This window comes from Megalops cyprinoides, chromosome 23 (genome assembly GCF_013368585.1).
Source record: "Megalops cyprinoides isolate fMegCyp1 chromosome 23, fMegCyp1.pri, whole genome shotgun sequence".
Taxonomy (NCBI): Eukaryota; Metazoa; Chordata; class Actinopteri; order Elopiformes; family Megalopidae; genus Megalops; species Megalops cyprinoides.
In genome coordinates, this window is record NC_050605.1 from 24,890,530 (window position 1) to 24,913,133 (window position 22,604).

At 49.0% G+C, this 22,604-nt stretch overlaps 2 protein-coding genes across 8 annotated transcripts in view; both read right to left on the reverse strand.

The window, feature by feature from the left end:
- Positions 1 to 4,127, reverse strand: part of LOC118770135 (kinesin-like protein KIF21A) — a 40,901-nt gene extending 36,774 nt beyond the window's left edge. For all 7 annotated transcript variants that reach the window (XM_036517597.1, XM_036517599.1, XM_036517598.1 and 4 more), the window contains exon 1: positions 3,740 to 4,127. In XM_036517597.1, coding sequence (XP_036373490.1) covers positions 3,740 to 3,783 — 44 coding nt within the window. In that variant the 5' untranslated portion in view covers positions 3,784 to 4,127. The remainder of the gene's footprint in view (positions 1 to 3,739) is intronic.
- An 8,479-nt stretch (positions 4,128 to 12,606) lies between these two features.
- Positions 12,607 to 22,144, reverse strand: LOC118770342 (ATP-binding cassette sub-family D member 2-like). The gene is made up of 9 exons (XM_036517951.1): positions 20,752 to 22,144; positions 20,348 to 20,528; positions 19,390 to 19,511; positions 17,154 to 17,322; positions 16,377 to 16,471; positions 16,141 to 16,286; positions 14,999 to 15,144; positions 12,963 to 13,047; positions 12,607 to 12,869 (listed from the first exon to the last, which is right to left on the reverse strand). Exons 1-9 carry the CDS (start codon positions 21,688 to 21,690, stop codon positions 12,740 to 12,742), a joined length of 2,013 nt encoding a protein of 670 aa, XP_036373844.1. The 5' UTR covers positions 21,691 to 22,144; the 3' UTR covers positions 12,607 to 12,739.
- Between the last annotated feature and the right edge of the window lie 460 nt (positions 22,145 to 22,604).

The window sequence follows — 22,604 nt, forward strand, 5'->3', positions numbered from 1 at the left end:
TCTAAGGTACTGATGCTGAACTCCATTCTTCTGTCACCGCTGTAAATAATACCAAAAATATCTGCACCTTCCCATGAATGCAGGAACAATGGCAGCCATACCCATACTGTAACGCTGTACAGTCGAGATGGGACAGACAGAGAATAACAAGCTTAAAGTCATAACTGCTATTCATTATTCAGCAAATAAGTTCATTCTGTGTGTTTTGGGTATAATCTATACTTTTCCCATTCTTCAATGTGCTTGCATTCCCAAACCAGGGAAACTCGAAAAGGCAGAAACACACGCAGCCATACTGTAGTACACAAGTGTCCATCGATCTGCTCTGTACACCACAGCACAGTGATCTCATGCCCCAATGCTGCCAGTCACTGAAATTTCAGTGCAGAATATGCCCTGTCCAACACCGTGTCACTGCTAATAGAGGCTGCTCTTACGTAACATTTCCAGCATGGAAATTCTTCCTCTTGTTGCTTTTGTGAATAAATGTTGTCCCCTCTGGTCCTGTGTATCTCCGATTTGCCATCAGTGTTTTACCTCCTGACCCATTTACCCCGCAGGACAGCACCTCTGCATGCAGTCACGTCACTTTTTCTGTTGTCAATTACCACTGGAGTTACTAACTAACTCTGCTGTGTCTCCAGCAGCTAACTGATATCACGGGCTCAGCTCTATTTCAGATCTGCCAGTTTGCCCCTCTATGATTTCTATTTCGTTGCTACAGGATCTTCACTCTTCTGTTCTGACTCAGTGTCTATGAGACACGCTTTGTAAAACACTGTGACATTAGCTGACATCACTGTCCATAGTGGACTATCCCACACAGTGACCACTCACAAGCTCCGCTGCACAACTCCGCCCACTCCGCTTTCAGCCAAACGATCAGCAATACCGTCCAACAGCACCACTTACAGAGCAGCTCTTATTCTCTGAAAAATGAGAGCTGGACGCAAATATGCCCAGACTGACACCTCTGTGAGCCTCCCACTCTGTGTCTGACGCAGTGTGTAGGTACGAACACAGGGGAATGATGGCCTGACCAGCACCGTGACAACAGCTCAAACTCACAGAGCAGCACCGTGACAACAGCTCAAACTCACAAAGCAGCACCGTGACAATAGCTCAAACTCACAGAGCAGCACCGTGACAACAGCTCAAACTCACAGAGCAGTACCGTGACAACAGCTCAAACAGCATCACAGAGCAGCACCATGACAACAGCTCAAACTCACAGAGCAGCACCATGACAACAGCTCAAACAGCATCACAGAGCAGCACCGTGACAATAGCTCAAACAGCATCACAGAGCAGCACCATGACAACAGCTCAAACAGCATCACAGAGCAGCACCGTGACAACAGCTCAAAAAGCATCACAGAGCAGCACCATGACAACAGCTCAAACAGCATCACAGAGCAGCACCATGACAACAGCTTAAACTCACAGAGCAGCACCATGACAACAGCTCAAACTCACAGAGCAGCACCGTGACAACAGCTCAAACAGCATCACAGAGCAGCACCATGACAACAGCTCAAACAGCATCACAGAGCAGCACCGTGACAACAGCTCAAACAGCGTCACAGAGCAGCACCGTGACAACAGCTCAAACAGCGTCACAGAGCAGCACCGTGACAACAGCTCAAACAGCGTCACAGAGCAGCACCGTGACAACAGCTCAAACAGCGTCACAGAGCAGCACCGTGACAACAGCTCAAACAGCGTCACAGAGCAGCACCGTGACAACAGCTCAAACAGCATCACAAAGCAGCACCATGACAACAGCTCAAACAGCATCATAGAGCAGCACCATGACAACAGCTCAAACAGCATCACAGAGCAGCACCGTGACAACAGCTCAAACAGCGTCACAGAGCAGCACCGTGACAACAGCTCAAACTCACAGAGCAGCACCGTGACAAGAGTGCGACAGATGCTGTGGTACTGATTTAAACAAATTTACTTTAAACTAAAAACACTACTTCCAGATTGAATACACTTTGAATAGATACAAGTTACAGTGTTAAGACTATCTGAAAATAAATGTCTATAAAACAGAATCCACCAGACTTGAGGGACACACACTTAATGCTGTGAGGCTTAAAAAAAACATAAATGTCTACAAGCTGTGATTGGTTGCGTGAGGTAGTATGTGACAGTCCAAACAGGTTAAACATGATCTACAACCAACTGCTCACATCTAATATGCAGCCAAATGTCAGAGAGGAGGATATAATGATTTTACAGCCATCAGGGAGAGAGAACACCCTTTACTGGTAATGGCTGCTGTTCATTAAACATTTCACAGCCTGTGGCGACCGAGTGAATGCAAAAGCTGGAAGCCATTCTGTGCGCAGTATGGCTGCTCCCATTTGTGACAAGCAGACTGTCATCTGCTGACAACACCAGGCAGAGAGAAGAGGGCCTGACAGAGGACACATCTGCTGACAACACCAGGCAGAGAGAAGAGGGCCTGACAGAGGACACATCTGCCCCCTGAAATTCCGCATGTCAGCATGACTGGCGCTGCTGGGCGTGTTTGAAGCGCAGGCCTTGCAGCCGGATCTGCAGGGGGGCTAAGCAGCGTTAGCGGTATTACCAGCGTTAGCATTAGCTTCCTGCGGTGCAGCTTTGGCTTTTATGACTTCGTGGGGGTTGCAGAGCCACGTCTGTCAGGGTGCCGGGGGAGAGGGGCGTGTGGAGTTTCACTTCAACACTGACACCTCTGCACATAACTGAGAATGCCAGGCAGCCCGTCTAACTAAACAATATATCCATTTATCAGCCTCCCCGGCCGCTGTTTCAAAACGATTAGCACAGTGTCAGCAAAACTTCATGTGCTATTAGATAATAGTATCTTATTCCTTCATTTCATTTTAGATTCCGTGTGGACAGAGACAAAATGTACAAAGGTGAAACGCAGAAGACATGAGGCAAACTGTTATAGAACAAAGTGTTTGGGCCTTTAAAGGGTTTAGACTTTCCGTGGAGCGTTTAATTACTGATCCCGTGAGCTGTAAACAATGAAGCCCGTTTGCAGTAACAGTTTCGCCGTTTAGCGCTGTGCGCGGCCGGCGTTTCCTGACAGCTGGAACGTCAATAAAGCTCTTCTTTCATTGATTTGAAGTCGTTCAACCGTCCTGTTTGGACGGAGGCCTGCGGGTCAGCGATCGGCAGGGTGGGCAAACGCCCAGAAACAAACAAAGGGAATAAGGTGCTTTTCCAGCGGTCCCCGTTACCAAAGGGCGATGATATCACCCGCTCGGCTCTGTCTGGAGAGAGCAGCAGCTCCGCCCATACGCTCACCTTGCAGTACATTCCTGCGTCAGGCTGCATCCTTGGTATAATATGCATGATATTTAATAATCTAATTCTCCATATCTAGAATATGTTAGTTTCAATTGTAAGGTGTGTTACTGGTATATCAAGTATACTTAATTATTCATAACTGCGTAAATCACATACGTATGCTTGTCATCACATTCAAATTCAAATATGCGTAGATACGCAGCTAACTACAAAAAAAGAACAATTGATTGTATACCTTCACTGGACTGAAATAATACATCGTAAAAGCATTACACTTCTTGGAATTTGAACTAGCGATGGTAGCTTTAACGGCATCTCGGCCTCAGTCATTGAGATGCACAGGCCGTGACAGGGAGACGCAGGTACCTCCGGGTGCATGATCAGCAGGAGCATCACACTGTGCAAACCCCCCAAAACGCCAGGGACTTACCTCAAAGCCACGCGGACCGAGCTCTCGTCCTGTCCGGTCGACATGGCTCTGCTGTCCGCTGTTTATTGATGGCAGAAAGAAACGCAAACGAGAAGCAGGATCAGCTCTGTGGGCTTGTTTTTCTGTTTTTGGGCCGGCGAGAGCGAGTGCGCCGCTCCAGACTGCGAGAGCAACAGCACCGGCTCACCTCTGCTTCTCAGCCATGTTTGAAATAATAAAGCAGATTGTAAGATAAGCGAACGCTAATAAGCTCAGACTGTTCTCAGGTGCAGCGGCAGCGCGGTGCCTCGGCCCGGAAAGCATAGCACCCCTATCGCAGTGCTATCGCAATGACATGGCTGTTCATGGCTGCTGCTGCAGCTCCCACCGCGAGCGCTGCAATCAGCCCGGCGCGTGCGGCTGAGACAGGGACCGTCGCGCGCTCCGTCGCCTCGGGTCTCGAGCCGCAATGCGTCACCAAGCCCCGCCCCTCAGGTTTAAAGCTCCCGAGGAGGCGCGTCCGGCGCGACTACAATAACGGCATAAACACGAGCATTAACGAGTAACCACCTCCATCTCTACGGTTAAATCATAGAAACACTGCATTAGAAAGCTAAATTCAGTGGTAGCATAAATATAGCTAAATCTCACCACTTAGCTTATATATTAACTTCATCAGCAGTTCACTATGTCGGCGGCGATCTGCCATGTAGCTAAAGCGGCAGGGTCCTTCTGTGGGAAACTTTACAGAAATCTGAATTTTAATTCATAGCTAAAGTAATATTAGCAATAACATTTTGCACATCTTATTAATCTCACAGGACAATCTTTATCATTCGAATGCTATAGGCAGTATAGGTTCCGCGCTGTAATTACAGAAGTGAGCATTTTAGTGGAGTTTGTGTTGTTTTTTACATATTGTCCTGTCGCCATTGAGTTTAGATAACTAGTAAACCTGGTTATCCGTCTGCAACATCTTTAACACATTAACACAAGTTGTGACATTCGCTGGGTGAGTTGTATAAGAAAGGGCCTTAACGTCAGTTTATCTACAATTTTCAATGTAGGCGACCAAGTAAGTTATGTTCGCATACATCACTGGGCACAAGCTGCCCAAAATAAATGAAAATATAAAGGTGGGGAAAACAGCCTGCTACCCAGCTACAGACTGGCTCACTACTCTCCTAAGCCCGTCCCTCAGACCCGCACAGGCTGCGCAAACACGCAGCAAATGCAGGATTTGACCGTTGGATCAACTGCTGCCAAGTTAAACAGCTGCTACATAGCCTACCGCAACGGCTGTGCACAGCTACATACATTAAAACTATACACTATATCAATGACAACACCTCGCCTTTATGAGCACACATGACAGTCATTTTCCATAACTAGCATTTTTTTTTTTTTTTTTCAAAAATACCATTGAAACAATGGGCAGATAAATGTTGATGCTTACCGCTACCAGCGCAATTTTAAACGGCACTCCGCGCGCAGCGGAACGCTATTGAAGAATAATAAAAGCCGCTTATGAGGAATTTACCAACGACCTCGCCCTGCAACACCAGTCAACAACTTCATCATTTGTAAATCTTAACACAGTTATGTTTCTAGCGATCTGTCTTAATCCATATAGTCATCTACGACTTTTTTCAAAGCAATTTAGGCTGACCCTCAAAAACGTCCTGTTAACCACAATTAGGAATGCCAGCACACTAATTTAACATTAAAATCATTTGGTGCGTGAACTTTTAATGAATAACCACATTACATTTCAGGTTCACTTCAGAATCGTGACAACCAATGTGTGTGTCGTTCGCAAATGTGCTTTCTTTTTTTTTAGTTAGTTAGTTTACACGTAGGCATGCAGCCACAGAGCATGGCAGATACAATGGAAGCTGTGTGAATCAGTAACTAAATCTGTTCATAAAGAGTCAGCTTTCACTCTTTTATAATTCTTAACATCCTGGGATATTGGGAATGGAACTTGTTATAATCATAATAATCCATTCATCTAACCCCTTTCCTGGATGTGGAAGGGCTTTACGTGTGTGTATTTATATGACGTGAAAGACACTTTACCGGTTCATTAGATATACTGATTGCGACGCCCCTAGTTCAAGATTGACAATAATAGATAATATGCCATTATAACAAACATTCTAACAAGCCTTAATGTTGCAAGGAGAGTAAGCTAATCCATTATGTAAATAATAACGTCAAAATATCACCATAAATTTATCTAGAGTGATGTATCTTCAACAAATAACGTACTGCATGCATAAGGCAATACTGCATGTGTGACGTAGGCCAATGCCACAAAAATAGACACTGCTGGAAATTCAGTCCCACCAGCAAAACCCAGATGAACGTGACAACATGAACGATAAGGTTAGCGCTGGCGCCATCTTGTGGTCTAAGCGGATACACCCCCTTTAATTCGGAACGGAATTACACTGCACCTCAATTTTACCTGCTTATCTGTTTTATCAAAATACAGGCGTCTCATGTGAGTTTACCGAAAGAATGTGCTGTGGAGCATGATGTGGTCAGGACGGTTCGGTGCAGACGAGGTCATTTGAGGCACAATGATCGAATGAAGTCAGCGAAAACTTGTAAAACGGCCCTTCAGAAACATTGTGGGTTTGTGCGAGTTATTCCGCTGACATCTTTTCCCCACTTTTCCGGACGCAATACCCGTTTCTACATACAGATGGCAGAAGAGGACAAGTAAATGTTTAACCTTTGACGTCCGACTCTTAGATGCTACGGTTTTGCAGTCAAACTGATGATCGATACTATTTTTACACTAAAGCATATTTCCAAATGAAGTAAATATTTATATATACAAATAATAATTAATTAATTTATATTACTATCAAAAATGACAAACTGATTAAAACCCCTCTTGACATGGTCTTCCTGTTTTAATAATCCGGCCAATCGGAGTTGTCTGTCAGCATGTCTGCAGCTCGCTGGCCACCTGTGATCTCCTCCTCTCAGGTGTTCTCGCAGGACACCTGCTCCTACCTGCAGAGAGACCCACACTGTAGCAACGCATCAACAGCACCGAGGCCCCAGGCGCAGTCCCTGAGGGCGTGGTTCGCCAGGATGAAGCTCCTGTCTGCATCGGGCCTGGAGTTTGCTGTTAAAAGGGGCATCACATGACAGTACCTGCTTTCAGCCATGTTGAAGCTGAGAGTTATGAGTTACGTTTCCATTACTAACTCTCTGAAGAGAAGTTGATGAGTCAGGAGTGGATCTTACTGAAGTGATTTTTCCATAGTGAGGATACTGGTGTGCGATTACTGTTACGATTTATAAATACTTATTATGAATTCTCGCCTGAAAAATGTATAAATCTTGCTGCTGAAATTCACATGTTTTGCAAACCAATTAGCTTGAATAATGATGAGAGGCTTAATTTTTTTCTGAAGAGCATAAACGGAAAGCACCATTTGGGACTGGAATTCCACAGGCTAACTTCACACAGATACACCAGATATGATCCATTCATGATGGTGGTTTGAGACCACAGACAGCTCTGCTGGGAACCAACTGGTTCTGATAACCCAGAGATTGCAGCCTTAAATGTGTTGGTCATAGTTTGGATCACTGAACTTGCGTGGCCATTAAGTCATAGATTAAAATCCCATGCAAGACATTTCTGTTTTTCAGTGAAGAAGCTCACAGAGTAAACTAGCTGGACAAACAGGCTTTCACAGTTCTAAACAGTCATTTTTGTTAAGAAGGTGTAAAATATATTAGAGAGAGAGAGAGAGAGAGAGAGAACACAACTTGTTTGTGTTATATTAAATATTCAGATTGTTTAGAAAAAGAATGGCTCTGATAAAGGCTGTTATCTCAGACATGCATGTTTTTTCCTCCTTGGAAACAAAGGGGGATCCATCTGAAAGCAGCACTGTTTCACATGACAATCACTGAATACTCAGTGGAACAAACTGCATTATATTTCTGTCTGCACCTATCAAGATTATAAAATGATGCTTGTGCTGTTACAGCAGCTGGACCAAGTCCATGCCTGAAATTACCCCCGAAAGCTCAAAACATGTTAACATTTGTCTATAATCCCAAAATCCAAAATATTCTGCTACTTTATATTACCATTGCTGTTGATATCATTTCATAATGGCAAATAAAAAAAATAATTGTAGTAATAAAAAACGTTTTGTTTGTCTTTTAAACAAACAAAAATTAAATATATATTTACTATGAAGTTTATTCTATAAGAATCTGTTAGCTTGGTGCCATTGGATTTAATATTTGAATTCAATAATTAGAGCATTAATGATCCATTCATTTTCCTTTATCCTTTGAGATTAAAACTAATAAGAGATTATTCTATGCACAGAGAAACACATAAATGATCACATAAAAAAATCTAAAAAATCTAAGGACAGGATTTCTGAAACATAAAGGAACATTTTAATTTCAGTGACACTAATTACAGCTATTTGCATGGTCAGTCTCTGAACAGTAAATCATAGTGCAGCCCCCCCACAATTCCATCCCAGAATGCATTGCATAACAGCCCGCTGACATGAAGACATATAGAGATTTTGAAAAGAATTGTAGGACCCCTCATTCACCCAGACCATGCAAGGGAACTATTTACAAGCACCTTATATTTACAAACAATCCATGTTGATACACATTCATAAGTTTAATAATTTTGTCTGCATCATTCTAATGCAAATGATCCTGAGAACTAGGTTCAAGGAACATTAGAAATCATATTACAATAATGCTCCTATTCTATACATGCAGTTTCTTGTATTACTAGAATAAGTAGAAGAGAGGGGTACAGGGCTTAGTTTTGGGATGTAATGGTAATTGGAAATGGTAATGGGTAGTTGAGTGTTAGACCATGGCAATGTGAGTCAGAGTAATTAATGATAATTGTGAGGTAATCTGAAAGAGTGAAGGATAACCGGGTGTTGGGTGGTGAGTGTCTTCCTGTGTTGTTCACTGTCAGACAGCGTGTGGGAGTATCTGTATCACACTGACGGGAGAAAGGAGTGAGCACGCAAAGACCAGCTGTCACTCAGAAGCTGCTGCAGTGAAGATCCAGCTCCTTAAAACTGATAACGTGTAACACATGTGAGTCACTCTGGAGACGAGTGCCTGCTAAGCACTGGGCTGCGCTGACCCTCATACGCCACACGATGCTGTTCTGAGGTCAGTCTGGAAAAACACAGAAATCTGTGGTGCAGACAGAACTGGCAGGCAACGACTCAACCAACATTCTGTAACAAACCCAGATACCCAGTACAATTTAACAGATTAACACCTCCAATCCCTCTTCCAGGTAATATACACTGTTTAAATCCAATTAAGTCATAAAAAGTTTTTCAGTATAAGGATAATGACAGAAAGTACATAACAAGTGGTTGTCCAAAACATAAATTCACATTAACAAGCCTGTGTCTGGCCACCGCTAACAGACAGGGAAATGACTAGCTTCAGATCAGAGTTAAAATAACACATTTTCTGTCTAACTGCAAAAGAAAAATCATGTTCAAAATGGAACCATAATATGCAATTAAGTGTAAAACTGAACAAACAGCTGCAGTTACGATGACATAAAGGTAGAGCTGTCTCTGAAATGTAACGAAAGATTTCCTTCAGACAGCAAATGCAAAAAAGATGTAAAATTCAAATATAATACATGAACTTAACGAACTGATCCACACCTAATCTGAAACACCACAGGGGGCTGTCGAGCTGCCGGGCAGGGGTGCAGCAGCAGGGAGAATCCCGGCAAGAACACAGCACCAACAGCAAGCTGCAGCCCTCTACACACCCCGTACACACCTTCACCATACACACAGACCTACACACCACACACAGACCTACACACCTTCACCATACACACAGACCTACACATTAAGCCACACTCTCACCATACACACAGACCTACACATCAAGCCACACTCTCACCATACACACAGACCTACACATTAAGCCACACTCTCACCACACACACAGACCTACACATCAAGCCACACTCTCACCATATACACAGACCTACACACTCTCACCGTACACACAGACCTACACACTCTCACTGTACACACAGACCTACACATCAAGCCACACTCTCGCCATACACACAGACCTACACACTCTCACCATACACACAGACCTACACACTCTCACCATACACACAGACCTACACACTCTCGCCATACACACAGACCTACACACTCTCACCGTACACACAGACCTACACACTCTCGCCATACACACAGACCTACACACTCTCACTGTACACACAGACCTACACACCAAACCACACTCTTTCACCAGGCTGCCCCTTTCACACAATACAAATCAAGAGGGAACTGGGAAAGTTCTCCCCCTTAAAAGGGCCTGCTTCATTTGACATGGAGCAGAGTAATGCATGTCACTCCGGTCTTGGGTTCCTGCAAAGCTCATCATTCATCATCAGGAATGCACACAGTGGAGGCTAAGAAACGCACCCCAGGTGCCTGCCTGATACAGGAGCATTACCCTGGACTGAGAGCTGCAGACAGAGCATTACCCCGGACTGAGAGCTGCAGACAGAGCATTACCCTGGACTGAGAGCTACGCAGACAGAGCATTACCCTGGACTGAGAGCTACGCAGACAGAGCATTACCCCGGACTGAGAGCTGCGCAGACAGAGCGTGTAAAGGCTGCGGAGACGGCTGCTTCCTGCACCCGCAGCTGTGATTGAAGGAAGATTGTGCAGGAGACGTGTGGGATTAAACGGAATCGCAGAGTGCTGAGGATTCCGGCTGAGATCTGATGCGTATGACACAAACAGCAGGCTGCCATGTACTGTATAAACACATGCTGCAATCCCGCTTGCATCTACACAAGGGCAATAAACCTTTTAGAGGCTTCATTAATTTACTCATTTACACAGGAAGAAATTGTTTTCCAGAAAGGGAAAAGGGCTACTCATTTGTTGGACCATTGAACAGAAATTTTCTATTTTTATCTGTTTACTTGTTCAGATTTTATTCATTACACAGTGCACCGTTTCCTAACAAAGATGGGCTATACTGCATTCATTTAAGATTCTGATCATTACATATTGTGGAGTTTATTTATGTCTGTTGTCTGGGGTCCCTCTAAAATGCCTAAAACAACTACGGCTGCTTGGGTTTGTACCAAATGAAGGAGAAGAGACCGTTGATGTCGACAAAATCAAAAGACAGGAATACGCCAAAGCTCCTGTCTGACAGCTCAGGTCCAGCACAGAGAGCAGCCTCCTCTACATCAACATATAGTTATTTATACATAGAGGTGAACTGAGGTGCTTGAAGAGTGGAGGATGGTTAGCACAGCGTTTCGGTCGGGTGCATGAAAGAGCAGTCTGAGTCTGACAGGGGTTTCAGTTCATAGCTGATGTTAACGTAGGTCTGAATACGTTTAAGATAAAATCAAAAGATTAAAAACTTGCAGTTAGACATGAAAAATGCGAGAGTAATATTCTACTGTGTTTGTTGGGGGGATGGGTAATACTTGATTAAAGCACATCAATCTGTCATACCCCCCCACCCCCCCGTTCTCTCCCCTCTCCCTCCCACTCTCTCACTACTCTCTCTCACTCCGTCTTGAGGACAGAGTCCTCCCCCAGGATCTTGCACAGTTCGTTCAGTCTGTGTTGCATCTTGGGAATTCCAGCCAGCTGGGTCTCCAGACGCTGTTTCTCCTCGGTCAGGGAGAGGCGGGTGGCGGTATCCAGCTGCTCGAAGCGCCAGCCGCCCTCCCCGTCGAACTGCAGCAGGTGTGTGTGGTACTTCCTGCAGGCCGGGAGGACAGAGTTACTGCCCTCTGGGGACAGAAGCTAAACTGTGCTTAAGTTTCTCTGCAGCCACAGGCCCCTGAAGACCAGCTGCAGCTGAGAGGGCGGGGCTAGGTTACTGCCTGCAGCTGAGGGGGCGGGGTTAGAGTTACTGCCTGCAGCTGAGGGGGCGGGGTTAGGTTACTGCCTGCAGCTGAGGGGGCGGGGTTAGGTTACTGCCTGCAGCTGAGGGGGGCGGGGTTAGAGTTACTGCCTGCAGCTGAGGGGCGGGGGTAGGTTACTGCCTGCAGCTGAGGGGGGCGGGGTTAGAGTTACTGCCTGCAGCTGAGGGGCGGGGGTAGGTTACTGCCTGCAGCTGAGGGGGGCGGGGTTAGAGTTACTGCCTGCAGCTGAGGGGGCGGGGTTAGAGTTACTGCCTGCAGCTGAGGGGGGCGGGGTTAGAGTTACTGCCTGCAGCTGAGGGGGGCGGGGTTAGAGTTACTGCCTGCAGCTGAGGGGCGGGGTTAGGTTACTGCCTGCAGCTGAGGGGGCGGGGTTAGAGTTATTGCCTGCAGCTGAGGGGGGCGGGGTTAGAGTTACTGCCTGCAGCTGAGGGGGGCGGGGTTAGGTTACTGCCTGCAGCTGAGGGGGGTGGGGTTAGGTTACTGCCTGCAGCTGAGGGGGGCGGGGTTAGGTTACTGCCTGCAGCTGAGGGGGACGGTACTGAGTGTTTCTGACAGCCAGAAGCCAGGATGGCTTTACAGTAGTAAACTCTTGACTTGACAAAGGTGAGGATTCATCTTCCAACAGAAAAAGTCTGAGATGCAGGAAGTTACTCCTTGAAATTTATTTGATGGGTGTCCTAAAAGAAAGGTCTAAATCTACAGCAATGCTGAGGACAGTGCAGATCCTAACCCGAACCCCAACCCCAACCCTAACCCTAACCCTAACCCTAACCCTAACCCTAACCCCAACCCTGCACTCCAGACCCGCAGTCATATCTCAGTGGGGCGGGACAGAGCGTCATGGTGATGGCATAGTCTACTGGTCATCGCATAGCATGTTGAACAGTATTTGGATAGTCTGGGCTGTGATTGGATTGTTTGTGTGCAGTATTTGAATACTCTTGGCTGTGATTGGATTGTTTGTGTGCAGTATTGGGATACTCTTAGCTGTGATTGGATTGTTTGTGTGCAGTGTTACAGGGTCATCAGCAGCACCCCTTCACTCACCACAGAGAAGGCCTATGGGTTATTGACAGCAGAGAAATCCCAGCATCCTTTGCAGCTTGGAATATCTTCCCCTCCACGTCGATGCTCACAGCGCTCGTGCACTCGTCCAGGAGAGCATACTTTGGCCTGAGAGTGAAGCACGTCACCGATAAAGACTGTGGCTCACAGTAAAAGCTGTGATGTAATGCTGGTGTAACACAGACGGGTGAGATCTCCTACCTGTGGTAAAACATACGAGCCATCCCCATCCTCTGCTTCTCCCCCCCCGACAGAACATCCTTCCAGTCAGTCTCTGCATCCCAGCCTGCAGGCAGCGCATACAGCAGCACTGTGACCGAGGTGACCGCACTGACACTGCGACCGCACTGACACTGTGACCGAGGTGACCGCACTGACACTGCGACCGCACTGACACTGCGACCGCACTGACACTGTGACCGCACTGACACTGCGACCACACTGACTGCACTGACACTGTGACCGCACTGACACTGCGACCGCACTGACACTGTGACCGCACTGACACTGCGACCACACTGACTGCACTGACACTGTGACCGCACTGACACTGTGACCGCACTGACACTGCAACCACACTGACTGCACTGACACTGCGACCACACTGACTGCACTGATACTGCAACCTCACTGACACTGTGACCTAGGTGACCGCACTGACTGCACTGACACTGCGACCGCACTGACACTGCGACCGCACTGACTGCACTGACACTGCGACCGCACTGACACTGCGACCGCACTGACACTGCGACCGCACTGACACTGCGACCGCACTGACTGCACTGACACTGCGACCGCACTGACACTGCGACCGCACTGACTGCACTGACACTCCGATCGCACTGACACTGTGACCACACTGACACTGTGACCGCACTGACACTGTGACCGCACTGACCACATTCATATTGCAGCCACACTGACCGCTCTGCACTAGCACCATCACTGCACTGCGACCACACTGACACTCTGATGTCACAGACACTGTGACCGCAGTCAAGAGCAGTGAGGTGTGGAATATTCCGGCATGAACAGATCAGAGAGGCTTTGTGCTGCAGATTACAGTTTAGCGGCATGAATGCTGTTCCATTGTGAAATAACACAGAACTTTAGAAACGGTGTGAAATGGTGCCACATCTAATGCTTTTAAATCCACTCTATTAGCGCTGAGCGTGACGCAGGCACACAGGACTGTTTCAGGGCTACAATCATCCAATTTCAACACACCAGGATTACCAAGATTACTGCCCTTTCACAGGCTCTCATGCAGCTGCCACTCGTGGGCCTTTGCCTCAGAGGCCTGAGCCAGCAGCCTCTTATTAAAGGAGCTTTTCACTGTAAGATGGCCTTCAGACAGGGACTCGTTTGGCTTCCAAACCCAAACACTGCACTTGCTGAAAGCAGGTGAAAGAAAATGAAGATGCTTTAAACACAGGGGCGTCCAGCAGCACCGGGGCTGATGTGGCTCAGAGGTGCTGTCTGTCAGCCCAGCGCTGCGGGCACAGGGTCAGAGCCCAGCGCAGCGGGCACAGGGTCAGAGCCCAGCGCAGCGGGCACAGGGTCAGAGCCCAGCGCAGCGGGCACAGGGTCAGAGCCCAGCGCAGCGGGCACAGGGTCAGAGCCGCAGCGGGCACAGGGTCAGAGCCCAGCGCAGCGGGCACAGGGTCAGAGCCGCAGCGCAGCGGGCACAGGGTCAGAGCCCAGCGCAGCGGGCACAGGGTCAGAGCCGCAGCGGGCACAGGGTCAGAGCCCAGCACAGCGGGCACAGGGTCAGAGCCCAGCGCAGCCGGCACAGGGTCAGAGCCCAGCGCAGCGGGCACAGGGTCAGAGCCCAGCGCTGCGGGCACAGGGCACAGGGTCAGAGCCCAGCGCAGCGGGCACAGGGTCAGAGCCGCAGCGGGCACAGGGTCAGAGCCCAGCGCTGCGGGCACAGGGCACAGGGTCAGAGCCCAGCGCAGCGGGCACAGGGTCAGAGCCCAGCGCAGCGGGCACAGGGTCAGAGCCCAGCGCAGCGGGCACAGGGTCAGAGCCCAGCGCAGCGGGCACAGGGTCAGAGCCCAGCGCAGCGGGCACAGGGTCAGAGCCGCAGCGGGCACAGGGTCAGAGCCCAGCGCAGCGGGCACAGGGTCAGAGCCCAGCGCAGCGGGCACAGGGTCAGAGCCCAGCGCAGCGGGCACAGGGTCAGAGCCGGGGATCCCCTCTGGGGGTGAAGGTTTTGGGGCGACCGGGCATACCTCCTTCTCGGGTTACGATGTGGTTGAGGCTGACGATGCTGAGGATGTGCTCCAGGTGGCGGTCGCTGTAGCCCTTCTGCCTCATGTCCTCCTCCGAGTCGGGGTAGATCACCTGGTCTCTCAGCGTCCCGATGGACATGTAGGGCCTGTCGATCAAAACCATTCGGCCCATAATAAAACCTCACATATGCAGGGCTTCTTATGGATTAAAAACAGTAAAATATTATACTAGTTATGCATTAAACACAAATACAGCACTATACACAGCAATAAAGCATAATATAACGCACACTATGCCCCCGCTCTTTACAGACAGATTCAGAGCAGTTCAGACCAGTGTAGTGTATATATGAGCCACCACACTGCCTGTGCTGGCATCTCAGTGAGATCAGAGAGCACTGAAAACAGAACTTCATTTTACTCTTGCAGTTACAGCTCTCTGCATAAAAGCACCAGATCAGCAGAACTGTATGTAACATGTACAGCAGGTCAAAGGTGTTTCTTGTAAAAACAGCCACATGGTTCATTCCTGACGCCATCTTTAATCTTAATTTCATTTCAGCTGTTATGATGCAGCAGATGGCCTCTGCTTTTGGTGTGTGGGACAGAGATAGGCTGGGCTCTATAGGCTGCAAACAGGCCCTTATTCGGCTCTTTACTGACCGGATCATATAGCGCATTAAATATTCACTCCTCCAGGCTGCAGCACCGGCTCCGCTGGTAAATATTTCACTGCTGAGGGTCCAGTTTCCCTCCCTGCTGCATCTACTGCCTCTCACATTACCAGCAGAGAGCCGCCCGCTGCCTGTGTGTGTGTGTGTTACTGTGTGTGTTACAGTGTGAGTGTGTGTGTTACTGTGTGTGCTACAGTGTGAGTGTGTGTGTTACTGTGTGTGCTACAGTGTGAGTGTGTGTTACTGTGTGAGTGTGTGTGTTACAGTGCGAGTGTGTGTGTGAGAGTGTGTGTGTGTTACAGTGCGAGTGTGTGTGTGAGAGTGTGTGTGTGTGTGTGTTACAGTGTGAGTGTGTGTGCGTGTGTGTGTTATAGTGTGTGTGTGTGAGAGTGTGTGTTACAGTGTGAGTGTGTGTGTGAGAGTGTGTGTGTGTGTGTGTGTGTTAGTGTGTGTGTGGGGGGTGGGTACCTCTGTGGGATGTAGAACATATGCTGTGGGGGGGGTTTGAGCAGCTGGCCCCCGTACACAGGCCACAGGCCGCTGAGGATGCGGAACAGGGAGCTTTTCCCACAGCCGTTAGGGCCAGTGATCAAGAGGTGCACCCCCTCCTCCACCTGCAGCAGAGAGAGCACACACACACTGTCACACACACAGGAAGAAAGACAGAGCACCACAAAACACCAAACCTTTCACCCAAAGCTCACCTTAAAATTCAGGCCGGACACGACAACATCCCCATTTGGAGTTATTATGGGCACCTGCTCACACACTATGCCCTTCTCCACATCAATGACCTTCCCTGGTGAAACACAAACACACACACGCGCACACGCGCACACACACGCGCACACGCGCACACACACACGCACACGCACACACACACACACACACACACACAGTTACTGCACGATAAAAAACAAACACATCTAAACCGTGACTTATCTAACTGGCTAACCATTTTGCAGTGAGCAGTGAGGTATCAGAGCACAGCTCCGCCGCTGTAGCAGTGAGGGTTCAGGGGTGTGAGGGGAGATGCTGCAGTGTGTGCAGCAACACTGATTAAAATGATCTCCTGCAGCATAAGCTTAGGCTCTGAATTCTGTGCAGATTATATGCTGATCGCAGCTGTATCGTTTAATGCCCTAAACCCCAAATCAGCACATACACACCCTGCTCTCTCAGACACGTCACACACGTGATACAACACGCATAGCAAATCCTCAAGTTGGAAATGAACACTCTAAAAGTGTTTGCTTGGACATAAAGCACATGAACAATGGTTTACATCAGGATCAGACTCAAAGTTCAGGCAGTGACTGTGCCTCTTTCACACAGTGCAGGTAAAGGCTGGGAATGAGAGAGATGAGAAAGTGCAGCATGTAAGCACTGCCCCCGAACACTCGCTGCACACTGATTGGCTGAAGGACTGAGCATGCCCAGTGGAGGTGCAGTGACTCATTGTGACATCATCAGCGTTGTACCTCTGATCTCCAGCGGCCCGTCGATGTGCATCTCGGGCCTGGCCCCGCCCTTATTCTCTTCAGCGGGATTCTGGGATACCGTTGAGCGCTTGTACACCCCTCTCTGCACTTCGTCAAAGACCCGGAGCATGTTGTGCACCCGCGCTGTGTACCCCGCCAGCTCAGTGACCTGTAACACAGACAGGAAGCCTCAGCCAGAGTTCCCCAAACACACACAAGCGTCATACCACACACTGCCCCCCTGTGCTGTGCTGTGCTGTGCTGTGTGGAGCACTGTGCTGTGCTGTGCTGTGCTGTGCTGTGTGGAGCACTGTGCTGTGCTGTGCTGTGCTGTGCTGTGTGGAGCACTGTGCTGTGCTGTGCTGTGCTGTGTGTGGAGCACTGTGCTGTGCTGTGCTGTGTGTGGAGCGCTGTGCTGTGCTGTGCTGTGCTGTGCTGTGCTGTGTGTGGAGCACTGTGCTGTGCTGTGCTGTGCTGTGTGTGGAGCACTGTGCTGTGCTGTGCTGTGTGTGGAGCGCTGTGCTGTGCTGTGCTGTGCTGTGTGTGGAGCGCTGTGCTATGCTGTGCTGTGCTGTGCTGTGCTGTGTGTGGAGCGCTGTGCTGTGCTGTGCTGCGCTGTGCTGTGCTGTGCTGCGCTGTGCTGCGGGTGGACTCTGGGTTGAAGCCGCTTCGGTGCGGCGTGATCCAGCTGCAGGCAGGATTTACCGTCGGCCTCCAAACTGCATGAACGGACAAAACAGCAGAGCTAAAAATATCAGCACAGAGCAGCCTGCAGAGAGCTGGGCTCCTGCCCCCCCATCCCTCACTGAGTGTTGCTGTGACAACAGATCTGCTTTCTGCTTCCGCACCACCTAAAACAACCCATAATTGCACAGGGACACAAATAAGTGTGCCAAGACCTCACAGTTCCGCAATCCAGACCCCGAAGCCGTGTCTGGCCGCGGCCTTTGAGCCGTTTCAGAGTGTGAACACCCCCAGAGGAAGCTGCAGCAGCACACCACCGCTTACACCAGCCTGTTGCCATGGCTATGGGGGGAAACCACAGGTCAAACCTCCTCAAAAGGTCAAAGGGTGTTTACCTCAGGAGAGCTCACCCTTTCAAGTCACTAACATATTCAACGTAGCAGTTTGGCGGACCCTTTCTAAAATACTGCTTGAAAAAAAGTGAACAAAAATAAAAATACTACAACAATGTATACAGACATGAACATATGCATACAGCATTCAGCCCTGAAACACGCGTGTGAGCCTATCTTTAAAAACATACAGTACTCTGTTTCAGGGTTAGTTCAGTGGAAGAGATTAAAGTGAAACTGGAGTCATGGGGAAAAGGACAGTATGCAGTACGCTGTCTTTCAGAACTCCACTACAGAGCAAACACCTTCCTCTGACTGGCTGCTGAACTGGGGACTGACCAATCAGACGGAGTTGGTTGATTTCTGCATTAACGGAATGTAATGTCTTTCATCTGTCTCCTGGTGTTGTTCCGAACTGCGCGTGGCGGAGGGGGGGGCATCGGGGGGGGGGGTTCAGTGTGGAGCAGAGCATTTTCACTAGTACTGGGTTTCAGAGCTGGCTCCATTTCCACAGGGTTCCACCCAGTGAGGGTTTCTGCCAGAATGCTGCGTTGCAGGTCGCATGCTGATCAGACCTCTCTGAGGGATAACCTCGTGTGGATTAGGCTGGAACAGCCTCAGACCAACGGCACACTATCTGCCATCTGCCACTTTCAGACGAAGCATGTCTTCCTTCTCTAAAGTGCTCGGCCACACGTGCAAGGCCCCATATTCAGCACGTCTTTCTCCAGCTCAGCGAGCTGACATTACTGCTCTCACCTCACCAATCAGCACTAGGTTTCTGCACAAAAAATTCCAGTACCCCGGACTGGGTTACATCACAGACGTTGTATTTATCGAGCAGATATTCCATTCTCCCCTGCACTGCCATGTCTGGGGGGTTGCTGTTAGTAACAGGAGCTGTGAGTGCTGTCCATGTTTCTGCATGAGCCATGGCTCACTTCAACACCAGCCCCATCATGAATATTCACAACGGACCGGCAAATCAGAATCCTTTCATATAACAGTAACGTCCGAGACCCACAGATACGTGCTTCTGGTTTTCATAGGAACAGAGTCATATAGAATAAAATAAAGCACATGTGTGGTTCTGCCTCCTCCTCTCTCCCTCACCTCAGCTCCTCTGACAGCGCTGACAGGAAGCAGACAGGTGACCTCACCTCTTTGTAGGAGGACATGATCCTCTCGATGGCGTCGGCCCCGGAGGCCAGCAGGTTTCGAGCTGTGGTGAAGGCCTCCGTCCTCTCGCTCACCAGCACCTGCGTCTGTCCGTCCGCCAGCTCTGTGAGGGGGGAAGAGCGTCACGCGCTGGGGCCCCCACGCGGCCCCCAGTCCTGCTCATTAACACAGCTTCAACCCTCTGCTTCACGCGAGCAGCGAAACAAACCCTCAACAGCACCTGAGGGACACAGAGTCACCTCCAGCTGTAAGCATGACAACGAGTTGACTGTTTGAAAGCTGCTGCCTTTGACCCCGGAGGCTGTGCAGGCGGTGGATGCTGCTTATGCCAAGCAGCTGAAGAGGTGAGAACTGTGTGCACCTTTTACAGTAACCCTGCATCCGCTGCCGCTGAGCCACACTATGCAGAAACACAGGCTGCTGGAGGGACAAGTGCAGCCCCCCCCAGGGTCTCTGCTGACCACATCAACCACCTGGAGCTGCAGCACCATGATGCAGGCATCAGAGGTCAAATCGCACTCACAAATGATTTCTTTTTAGTTTTCTTTTGCTTATGAAGCATCTTTTGCTTATGAAGCAATTAAAATAGACCAACAAAGCAAAATTCTGTGGTGAATTTCTCAAGACCTCCCCTTTTCTCTCAGCAAGCCAAAGGCAGAGGTATGCACATGGCTCAACCAAAAAAATGTCTGATTCACCTAGACAGTTCCAAACCATCACATGAAATCAATGCACTTTTTACACCTTCAAAAAACAGAAACTTTAGAATGCAGCAGAAGCATTCCTCAGAAGAAAAAACGGGAGGACCCCCACCCCAAAGAGTCGCTTAGGAACAGTACCGGCAACATGTTATGTCAGAATATTCCAATTTAAAAGCCATGTTTGCGCGATATGTTGAATAATCAGAGGAGAGAGGGACACGTGGAGGATGCTGTTTACCATTGTCAGCGAAGCCAGTGGCGGTGATGATCGGCACGGCCACCATGACGAGGCCACTCCCGCTCCACACGTACTTCATGAGGAACTGCTCGAGCATGACGTACCACAGGCGCTTGGACAGGATGAGGCGCATCTGCTCCGCCAGCGCACCGTAGCACTTCTGTAGCCGCCGCATCTCCACCTGCGGCGGGCGCGCCAGGGAGACACATCACACCCCCATAGTGCTGACGCGCGGAGAAAAGCTGCTTCTCTCTGCATTCATGACCAAACATCTGGACCACGTATTTGGCTAAACGTAAAGCATTTCAAAATACACTTATAACCGAATTGCCTTAATAACATTCATAGCCATGTGACTACTAATAACAGGCTTAGATAAGAACCAAAGCACCCTATCATCTTACCTTGTGGCCCCTGTAAAATGCTATCTCTTCGGCATTGGCAATGATCCGTGAATGCACGTAACGCAGGTATCCTTTCCTATGCGCCTCCTCCGCCACCAGTTTCCCGAATTTCGGAGAGCAAGCCCGCAGGACTTTGGCGGTGGCGAAAACCACCAGCCCCGCCAGCAGGGTCGGTCCGCTGGCGTTAGCGCCCCGGGACCTCGCCGTCTGTATCAGCGTGTAGGAGGTCAGCATCACGTCAAGGATGGGTTTAGTGAGGTTCGAGTACAAATGGGCCACGGACTGCGAGAACATCATTATGTCCTCGGTGAGGGACTGGTCCGGGTTCGCCAGCCGCCCGTCCATATTGCTGACCTTATAGTAAGTCTGGTCCGTGAAATAGGTTCGGTACGCGTGGTCCACCAGGCGCGTGCGGAAGGCCAGCGCGAGCTTGCACTCCAGAAAGCGGATCGCGCTGTTGACGAAAGTGGCCGGGATGGCGATCAGGAGCCATTTCATCAGCTTGAAGACGAAGCTCCGCGGTTGCTTCTCCACGATGGTCTTTACAATCTTGCCGTCCAGCCCTGCCACATAAATAGACAGAAATGTCCTGGAAATCAACGCGACCGAATGAAGACACAGCAGTCCAAGCTCTTTGGTTATGAGCTTTGGGAAAAGTATTTTTGCGAGTTCTAAAATCTGATTGAAAAATTCTGCGTTTACCGCGGGGGACGTTTTGCCCGGTGCCGCCTGGGCTGCTGGCCGCCGTATTACCCCGTTTTCCTCCGCTCCCGCAGCGGATGGGGTCTTCCTGCAGCCTTTGCGCTTTTTCACCTGTCGACAGATGATGGGATACAGCGTTTTCACCCCATAGGCAGCGGCCACAAGACACGCTGCCCGCTTCGCCGCAGTTTGGTGATTCCATTTGACGGTTGACGCTGCATGTATTATACTGGACATCTTTCCACACAGGGCGATGACAGCGACAGCTTGATGGCTATTTGTGTCCGTTGATGGTCCGTGTCATGTTCGTGCCTAGAAAATCAGAACCTTCGGTGTAAAGGCGAGACGATGACAGTCGGGTGCAGGCAGAAAATGAAGCCCGGCGTACCGCGGGAGATTGGACCGCTTGCTGGGGAATGTTTCCGTCGGTAGGTTTGCAGAGCGGTGTTTCTAATCGGGAACTCCTCCGGATGGAGAGGATTGGTTGAATGAGGGACGAATCCAAACACACTGAGGGTGTGGAGAAATGGTGGCGTTTCTGTGCCCTGTGCTCCGTGCATGAGCGGGTATGTTATACCGGTACAATACGGAGCTGTCTGATCAGGGATTCGACATTACCACACCGTCATCTGCCCGCTTTTTGCAGTTTGATACGTGCAACGCATAGTAACTGTGGAGTCAGATGCATGAGATTCACACATCAGCCAGTAAAGTTATCCTTAAAAAATTAATAAATATGTAGTATTGCTTGAAGAATGAATAAATATTTGGTGTCATTTAACGTATGTGTATGTGTCTTTGTTCACCTTAAGTCATGATTTATATTCAACTGAATTCTGCTCAATTTAATTTATTCTGATGTACCTAAAGTGTATTGCTAGCACTCTTATGGTTGCCTACCCCTGAGTTTAACTGTTCCTCAGTGCCTAGAAATGTGCCACAATTCCATGTGGACTCGGGCACAGACTCAGGATAAACTCTTGGAAAGGGGTGAGGAGCGTGAATGTCTTATTTTGCAAGTGCCTGGGTACTACTGTAATTCCCATGAAAGTCCCTAAATAGAATCACTGAAACACAGTCATGCTGCCAGCCATTTTGAAATGGAACTAAACATTAGCTCTGATTAAGGTTTCTCACTTCACATTTTTTCA